Raw genomic sequence first — 10114 nt, forward strand, 5'->3', positions numbered from 1 at the left:
CTCTGGAGATCTTCACTGTAGGCTATTACTAGTGGACTGTATGTTGTTTACTGTTTTGCTGTTACTATTAGACTGACTATGATAGTCGCCGGACCCATCCCTTTATATAGTCCGGCGAGCGATCTTCCCGATAGTTCCAGAGATACCCGAGGTCACACTATTTATTATTATTATTATTACCAAAGCAAAGTAGGTACAAACGTAAACAATACAACGAACAACTATAAGTACCTATGTAACTTAGCGACTAGAAGGTTCGCGGACGTTATGGAAAATTCCCTGGCCATTGTTCTAGAACCTTCTGGACTATTGTCGAACTATTTATTCTTTACTTATTAATCTAGAACATTATGGTAACTTCACGAAAACTATGGAATGTTCCAGAACCTTCGCAAGTGTGATCGGGCTAACTATTCTATCTGGTAATTTCTATGAACTATTTACAAAGAAGACTAACTATAAACTATAACGTCTTCAGTCGTTCTGTACATCTCTCCCGCCGGTCATCGCCTGCAGGGCGTTGAAGTCTTCGGTAGGAACGACTGGAGCTGGCAGGATCACCAGCTGCTTGGTCGGTCTTCTGAGGATCCCTCCTCTGGTCTGGACGTCGACTGCTCGTACGATGTCGTCTTCTCTGAGGTGGACAGCCGTTATCACGTTCAGCTACGTGTTTCGTGGTAGGTTGCCGTCTGCAACCACGACGACGTGGTCGGCGACCACCGTGCCAGTTAGTAGGGTCCTGGAGTCTTCGCTGTTCTGTGTCGGAGTTTAGTTTCTTCGGTGTCATCATCAGTGTGTCGAGCGCGAAGTGTCTCTTCAGCTGCTCGTCCATGCTGTCTTCGACGCTGACGATGTTGTTCACATAGTGCACACGCTGTCCCAGTGTGCGTGTGTGTGCACCGTGTAACACCCAGCCCAGTGGTGTGCGTGACGCCACTGGTTGGTGTCGCTGTCCCACTCGCACTTCCGCCGCCATCAGCAGGTGCCAGTTGTCTTGCCCGATGAGCAGGCCTGGCTTCGTGTCTGCGTGCTTCAGCTCGTGCTGGATGTCTTCCAGGTGAGGGCAGCCGGCGAGGTCTTGCTCGGTGACGCGCTGGGCGGCGAGGTGCAGCTTCTGTACTGTGCGTGCGTTGACTATATGCGTCTCACTCGCACCCGTGAGTGTCAGTGCGACGCGACGCGATGCGGACTCGTCGACGCTTGTGTCGGAGACACCTTCTATGTAGAGAGGGTCTATGGGTCCCCTGGCTCCGATCTTCTGTACGATTTCACTGTCGACGAGCGTTACTGTAGATCCGTCGTCTAGGAGCGCGCATGTGTCGACCACTCCCGCCGGTCCTGAGACTTGGACCTTTACTATTTTGCGATACGCTTTCGTTCGCATCGGTGTCCACGTAGAGGCGACTGCGTCTGTTTTCTTGGCTTCGGGCTTGTCAGCTCGCACGAAGTGTAGCAGTCGGTGATGTAATCTCTCGCAGCCGTCGACACCACATTTCTTCTTTCTGCATCGGTGCGTCTTGCTGCGGTAGCGTAGACAGCTAAAGCAGAGCCTATTCTGCTTCGCTAGGTGCCAGCGTGAGTCGACGTCACTCTCGACGAACTTGCGGCATTCTGTTGGGTCGTGGCCCCTGTTGCAGCACACTGGACACGTAGGTTTCTGTTCTGTTGTTGCGTATGTCCATTGTGCGCGGTGCGGCGGCTGCTGTTTCTTCGATTCGTAGGCAACCGTCTTCTCGTGTGCGTGCGGCATGCAGATGGAAGCTTCCCGAATGAGGAATCGGCTGAGCTTCAGCAGGTCTGGTTCCTCAGGTGAATGTGCGGCGGAGAAGTCGTACCAGCGAAGCTTGTGAGCGGAGGTGAGCTTCTCGACTGTGAGCTGCGTGATCTCAGGGTTGTTGAGGTAGCGGTCGCGGTGCAGCTCTTGCAGTACCGTCACGATGTTGCTTACTTCATTTGCAAAGAAGCAGAACTCTGTAGCGTTGTCCGCAGGCCGGCGTAGTGCCCGCAGACGTTCCAACTCGGCGAGCGCGATGCTGTCCGGGCGCCCGAAGCACAATTCGAGTGACTTCATCACGTTCTCGGGCGTCGTGCTGGTGATGAGCAGGCGGTTGACAGCTTCCTTCGCTCTTCCTTTCAGGCATCGTCGTAGACGCCCCATGTTGTCGCAGGGCGCGAGTGATGCTGCGGACTCGTAGTAGGCGGTCTTGAATTGTAGCCACTCGTGCGGCGCGCCGCTAAAGTACGGTAGCTCGCTGATAAGACGCGGAGGTAGTGGCGGCGGCGCCCCGGCTCTTGCAGCCAGAGCGATAGCTTCAGAGAGGGCGGTGAGGCTCACAGAGTCCCGCGGCTGAGCGACAGGGACGGCAGTAGATGCAGGGTCGACGGCGGCTGGTGGCTGTAGAACGTAGTCTCCCGGCTGTCTGGCGTCGTCAGCAGCTTCTGTTGGCGGTGGTGGTGCTGCTGACGCGGAGTTAGGCTCGTTGGCCAGTACGCACTGCTGTGTTTCGAGCCACGTGTCAACCCCGAGTGTACTCTCCATCTCGGAGCTGATGCTGCCGTCGTCGTCGTCGGTGTCGGAGTCAGCTTCAATAACAGCGAGCCGGGCGGCGGCGAGTTCAGCTTTCGCTTCGGCAATTTCAACATTACGGCGTGCTAATTCTTCTTTTGCTTCGGCGATGCGGCGTGCCTTCAATGACTTGGCCTTCGATCTTGCTGTAGACGCTGGCGGGGTAGCCCGGATACATGACGGTGGGAAGGGCGTTCCGGCGGCAGCTGTTACCACCCTCGCGGCAGTGGAGGGCGGCGGCGTTACTCCCCCGAACACAGGGAGCCGTGCCCCCCCTGTTATGGGGGGCGAGACGCTATCCACCCTCGCGGCAGACGAGGGCAGCGTCGATACTCCGGCGGACACACCCGTCGATATCGATGCTGTCACGGTGGTTGACGGCGTGTGCATGTCGGAGTCTGTAGCGGTGGCGGTGGAGGCGGTGACGCCGGCGGCTGAAGATTCTTCTGTAGGCTTCTGTTCTAGGCCGCTGCGCTGTAGCCTCCCTGTCGTGGACCTCGTTACAGGCATTCCTGTGTCTTCAATCCGGCTCCGATGGACCAAATGTGCGGATCACCTCGACCGTTTACTATACTATCACTGTACGGTTCGAAGGAAGTGGCGGTGCACCTGTTGGTTCTTGAAGAAGATGAGGAAATGCCACTGTTGAGGTAGCTGTTAGCCTGTAGAGTCTTCCAAAGAAAACACCGGTATTGCTGTTCACTGTTAACTTCGAGTGTCTCTGGAGATCTTCACTGTAGGCTATTACTAGTGGACTGTATGTTGTTTACTGTTTTGCTGTTACTATTAGACTGACTATGATAGTCGCCGGACCCATCCCTTTATATAGTCCGGCGAGCGATCTTCCCGATAGTTCCAGAGATACCCGAGGTCACACTATTTATTATTATTATTACCAAAGCAAAGTAGGTACAAACGTAAACAATACAACGAACAACTATAAGTACCTATGTAACTTAGCGACTAGAAGGTTCGCGGACGTTATGGAAAATTCCCTGGCCATTGTTCTAGAACCTTCTGGACTATTGTCGAACTATTTATTCTTTACTTATTAATCTAGAACATTATGGTAACTTCACGAAAACTATGGAATGTTCCAGAACCTTCGCAAGTGTGATCGGGCTAACTATTCTATCTGGTAATTTCTATGAACTATTTACAAAGAAGACTAACTATAAACTATAACGTCTTCAGTCGTTCTGTACAGTACGGTTGATGTGGGTTAAATAATACATAAACTTCTGCTACTGGTAATACAATAACGGAACTAATGTTAAAAACCTTTGATATTCAATCGTATAAGTCACATACGTTTTTAACGGCTAAGCCGGTTCTGAATATTTGGAGAACGCTCGGGGAACATTAGCTATGACTCAAAATAAGAGGTACGCTACCACTCGTAACACTTTCCACACAAAGATAATACAATACAATACAATACAATACAATAATCTTTATTTGCACACCATAAAAAACTTAAATCTAACTTAAATAACAGAGATGCACAAATGGCGGTCTTATCGCTAAAAGCGATCTCTTCCAGACAACCGTTGTAAGAAAAGAACTAAACATAGAAAAGGGCATTTACAAGGTGTATTTACAAATAATATTTTAAAAAGAAAAATACATATCCAAATAACATTGATACTTACTAACTATTATTAATTAAATACTTCTATAAATACATACAATAAATACATAAATAAATAAATATATAATATATATATATATATATATTATATACATATATAGTATGGATAAATATACAATATACCTATATCAGCTCAAAGTACGCTTAATACAACAAAAAATATATTAGATAAATAGAATTTAACATAGATTAATAAAATAATATATTTATTCTTGAAGATAATGGTTTTTTACCATGCGTTTGAAAGATTCAGGTGATGGGGCTTGCCTTATGTTCAAGGGGAGAGCGTTCCAAAGATGGATGGCTTGGACAGTAAAAGAGTTTGAGTAAAAACTGGTTGTATGGGACGGAATATTTATTCGCAGGTTTTCATTGGAACGCAGATTTCTATTGTGAGTCGTGAAACGAAACTCAAAACGTTCCTTAAGATATGCAGGTGAAGATGGGTTAAACAGTATCGAATAAAGCAGAGAGAGAATATGGGTATTCCGGCGAAGGCGAATAGGGAGCCACTTGAGTTTGCGACGAAATTCAGAAACATGGTCATATTTGCGCAAACCATATATGAACCGAATGCAGAAGTTTTGTAGTCTCTCAAGTTTATTGAGTTGCTCCTCGGTTAAATCAATATAGCAACTGTCGGCATAATCAAGAATAGGGAGAAGGAGAGATTGTGCGAGCGCAATTTTGGTGGCTGTTGGGAGAAAGTTCCGCAGTCTGCGAAGACACGCTGCCGAAGCAAACACCTTCCGACTAACCTCTCCAACCTGAGCCGTCCACGTCATACAACTATCAATGATAATGCCTAGATTTTTAACTTTCTGACTGAACTGGATCCGAACACCATCAAATAGGACCGCTGGAAGTTGTTCATAATCAAGTTTCGATACTAGCCGGGGGCTCCCGAGTATAATTACTTGAGTTTTCGATGGATTCACCCTTAACCCATAGTTATTGCTCCATTCCGAGATTCGGTCCAGATCATTATTTGTATCATAAATAACTCTATGCAGTTCAGACGGGGAAGTATGTGTGTAAATTTGAAGATCATCTGCATAAAGGTGGTAGGAGGAAGTTAATTCATTGGAAATACTATTTATGAAAATGGCAAATAAAAGAGGAGATAGCACGCCACCTTGCGGGACGCCTGCCAGGGTATTGCACCACTGTGAGTCAGAGTTCTCAATACGAACTCGTTGCCGGCGTCCGTGCAAGTAACTACGAAACCAGTCAATAACTGTTGGAGATACGTTAAGAGATCGCAACACTCCGAGGAGGATATCAAAATCTACTGCATTGAATGCGTTACTAAAGTCAAGTAGTGACAGAATAGTTAGCTGACCGTTCTCCATGCCCAAGCGAATATCGTCAGTGATTTTGACGAGTGCCGTGACTGTACTGTGTCCAGGACGGAACCCAGATCGGTACTGGTTCATGAGGTTATTTTGGACAAGAAAATCACTGAGCTGCTTATGTACCAGGCGTTCCATTACTTTGGACAGGAAAGGGAGGATAGAAATAGGACGGTAGTCGGATATCGTAGGATTTGGTTTTTTGGGTAAGGGTATAATCTGAGCTTCCTTCCAGGCGGTTGGAAATGTGCTTGAGGAGATTGAGGAGTTAAGGATGTGGGTTATGACTGGTAGGATTATATCAAGTATGGGGAGGATCATTTTGCGACTTATACTGTCACTACCGACTGCATTCGAGGTGATTGTAAGAATGCTTTTCTTAACGTCACAATCAGTTACTTGACTTAAATTGAAAGGAAGAAAGTCAGGAGTTGGTATCGAGGAAAGATGATTAAGGCTTCTTAGCTTGGTAGTACTATCCATGGCTGAAACAGATGTGAAGTGTCGATTGAGACTATCCAAGTCTAAGTCTTGAGGGATTGAGTCAGAACGTAATAATATATTATATAAATTATGTAGGTATGTTCATAAGGTTATTTAATTATCAATTGAGATATTTTTATTAAACCTATTTATTTGGTATAAGTAAATTTATATATTTATTTTATTTATTTTTTATTTTTTATCATAGGAAAACTTACAGCTAATTTATTTTACATAAGAATTTTAAAATAGTTACAGATAGCCAATTACAAGTTTTCACTTATATGTTACAGACAAGTAAAAAGATAATTGCTCCAGTTAATCAGTGGTCTCAATTAATTAATAATGTTAATCATTACTTATTTATTTCAATAACAGAAGAGCTGAAATGCTCCGTTATACTATAATTAATTGATCTTACATGACTACAAAATAGATCCAAATCAAAACTATCGGCTAACTTATTGAATCCGCTTGATGCTCTCAGGAGAAATGAATTTTGCCTATAGTTCGTGCCAGCAAATGGTACATATAATAAGGCTGAGTTACGCAAGTTCCTGCGGGGTATTGCCAGATGCAGCATTTAGAGTAGCTCCGGGCAGTCAATTTTGCCCTGAGCTATCTTTAATAAGAAAGTTAAATCAGCGGCTTTTCGTCTAATACTCAGAGGAAGCAAATGTAATTTATTACAGTTAAACTCATAGCTATTTTTAGGTAATTTAAATTTGAAATTAAGATATCGGACGAATTTACGTTGCACTGATTCAATTTTGGAAATATACACGTCGTATCTTGGATTCCAAACTTGAGAGGCATACTCAAGTATAAATGTTATATCTGAAAATAAATGTTTAATAATAATAATAATGGGGGAGAACCCCTGTTCCTCATCCCTGGCTTGCCTTTATTGGTTGTCCAGAGTGAACACTGACGAGGAACAGGATCTCCCACCTCTTGCTTGCCTTCATTGGCTGGCTTGAGTGGTGTACCGCTAGAGCAGCAAAGCTCGAGGAAGGATGTATTACCCAGTAAGGTGCTTGTAGGGATCTTGACCGATAACGCGATTGTCCTGAGAGCCGTGGAATACCTCTCCATCCTTAGCACCTCATGCCATGTTGCCCCCTTGTTACTACGTCACTGTTATGTGCTAGCGACTGTTTTGGGGGGCCCATTTACTGTGTGTGCGAGTCACCCCCTGCCTTTTTATCCGTGTGTGAAACATATAGGTCAGGCAGGGGCCATAGTCCTTCCATAGTCCCAGTTACCCAGTCCATTTAGCACCCCCTTCCATAACCCTGTATTAGTTTTGTCCATATCCTACAATAGTTCTGCACTAACCGGGGATTTTCCTTGGGTTTACTCTATAGTTTACACAAGGAAAATCGTCGGTTGGTGTCACATTTCATATAGATTAATGTTGTCAAACGGGCCTCTACATGTTGGCTTCGGCCCCATGCACGCCTTCCAAATGCCCGGGACCCCATGGTCCCGTGATGGTAAAGACACAACATAATAATAATAATGCGGCAGGGCAGCTTGTGGCGAGCTGTTGGGCATTAGCAACCCCACCCAGCCGATGCCGGGGAGAACCCCTGTTCCTCATCTCTGGCTTGCCTTTATTGGTTGTCCAGAGTGAACACTGACGAGGAACAGGATCTCCCACCTCTTGCTTGCCTTCATTGGCTGGCTTGAGTGGTGTACCGCTAGAGCAGCAATGCTCGAGGAAGGATGTATTACCCAGTAAGGTGCTTGTAGGGATCTTGACCGATAACGCGATTGTCCTGAGAGCCGTGGAATACCTCTCCATCCTTAGCACCTCATGCCATGTTGCCCCCTTGTTGCTACGTCACTGTAATGTGCTAGCGACTGCTTTGGGGGGCCCATTTACTGTGTGTGCGAGTCACCCCCTGCCTTTTTATCCGTGTGTGAAACATATAGGTCAGGCAGGGGCCATAGTCCTTCCATAGTCCCGGTTAACCAGTCCATTTAGCACCCCCTTCCATAACCCTGTATTAGTTTTCTCAATATCCTACAATAGTCCTGCACTAACCGGGGATTTTCCTTGGGTTTACTCTATAGTTTTCACAGGGAAAATCGCCGGGTGGTGCCACATTTCATATAGATTAATGTTGTCAAACGGGCCTCTACATGTTGGCTTCGGCCCCATGCACGCCTTCCAAATGCCCGGGACCCCATGGTCCCGTGATGGAAAAGACACAACATAATAATAATAATAATAATATAATTCATAAACATTGAAGTTTTATCGCAAAACTATAATTTCCCAAGCTCTCGTGAACTTTGTTTGTTTAAGTTCTAAAAGCTAACAAAAAACAATTTGAAATTTGAATAATTCCGCAGCGTACCTGCCGGATTGAACAGTTCTTGAGAAAAGAACAAAAGTATACTGAATCTTTTCCTCAGACTTGCCCTAACGATATTAATTTTACTCAGGTAGATTTCTGCTTGATTTCAGCAAGAGTTATAGTTACAGGGCGTCCTTTTAGACAATGTCATGCCGTCTGTATACCAGAGTTCATAATGATACTCAGGACATATTCTCAGGAGTATATGTTTGATGGATATGGATAGTGAGACTCGAGTGGGAAACACTTTTGATTCTTAATAGGTAACTACTACTCAACGCAACGGTTTTATGACATAAATAAATTATATAATAATGTGTGGAAGAGATCTCAAATACGGCCTTCGGACCCCAAACTAAACAGAGCCTGTTTTAATTTCAAAATAACCATATTGTAGGAAAATAAGTAAATAAAGTTAACTCATGCAGTAAACTAAAACTAGGTACTACAATCAGCAAAAGCCAACTGCAGACTACACTGGAATGTTATTGCACTATACACGTAATTATATCATCACCTCAGGTCTCAAGTTAACTCTTGCTGGTTTCATTTCCCAACATAAGTAAAAATTTACATGTTTAATGTATCAGATTCTTTTCAAGAAGGTTTCTTAATAAAAACCAGTAAATCTACGTGTACACCTCGTGAAACATCCCGGCATTTCCCGCGAGATCGCTCGGCGGCGTCCCGGCAAACTTTCCCATTTACTGCAGAAACTTCCCACTCAACTTCTACTTAATCGCGAGTAAAATATTCCCCATTCTGTCCATTATATTAGGTTTTATTTTATTAGTCCGCGGAATTAACAAACTTATTTCATTGTTGGACTTCTTTCGTCGCGAGTTTAATGAGCAGTTGGAACATGTTCGGAATTATTGCTTGAAGGGAGGTTATTATTATTATTGTGCAGATTAATTTTATTCGTTTTATTGTTAATGAGTTGTTAATTAGCTCTAGTATGAATGGACGTGTTTGTAGGTCGTCTTGATATGATGCTGGGGACACAGAACAAGGATGTGAAATTGTAAATAGATATAATTATAGTAAACAGACGGTCGAATGGCGTAGTGGTTAGTGGCTTTGACTGATATGCCGAAGGTCCCGGGTTAGATTCCCGGCTGGAGCAGATATTTGTTCAAAGACAGATATTTGTACTCGGGTCTTGGGTGTTGATATTTATATTTAGTATCTATCTATCTATGTATTTGTGTAGATATATCAGCTGTCCGACACCCATAACACAGGTTCTGCCGAGCTTGGTGTGAGATGTCCCCACATATAGACTTATATTTATTACTTTATTAGTCTAATATATAAATAGATATAGTTAGACATAACAAAGTTAGACATAATGCTATAACCAGAGTGCATTTTCTACAAGTCAATGCAAAGGAGGTAAATTTATGCTCTACATACTCTACAATAGGTACACAAACCCTACAATGATTTAAACCTTAGACCTCTTACACAACAATCAGAGTGAATCTAACACCTGCACCATCGATTTATATCAAACAATCACAGAGCAACAACAAGAGCATTCTTTCGTGATGTTTTGGTGTGAACTAAATTGCGTATTTGAAACAAAAAAATAGCTAGGAGCGAGGACAAAAGCACAAGCGCTTTAAAGAGACCGCTGTAGGACGATTTACATCAAACGAACGCAAAGCTAGACAGCGAAAGAATGCTCTCGTTT

General features: G+C 44.3%; 1 protein-coding gene across 1 annotated transcript; it reads right to left on the minus strand.

Moving 5' to 3' along the window:
- Positions 1-463: 463 nt before the first annotated feature.
- On the minus strand, positions 464-3076 carry LOC125490188. The gene has a single exon (XM_048628645.1). It carries the CDS (start codon positions 3074-3076, stop codon positions 464-466), a length of 2613 nt encoding a protein of 870 aa, XP_048484602.1.
- Positions 3077-10114: the final 7038 nt, after the last annotated feature.

This window comes from Plutella xylostella, chromosome 21 (assembly GCF_932276165.1).
Source record: "Plutella xylostella chromosome 21, ilPluXylo3.1, whole genome shotgun sequence".
In the NCBI taxonomy this organism is placed as follows: Eukaryota; Metazoa; Arthropoda; class Insecta; order Lepidoptera; family Plutellidae; genus Plutella; species Plutella xylostella.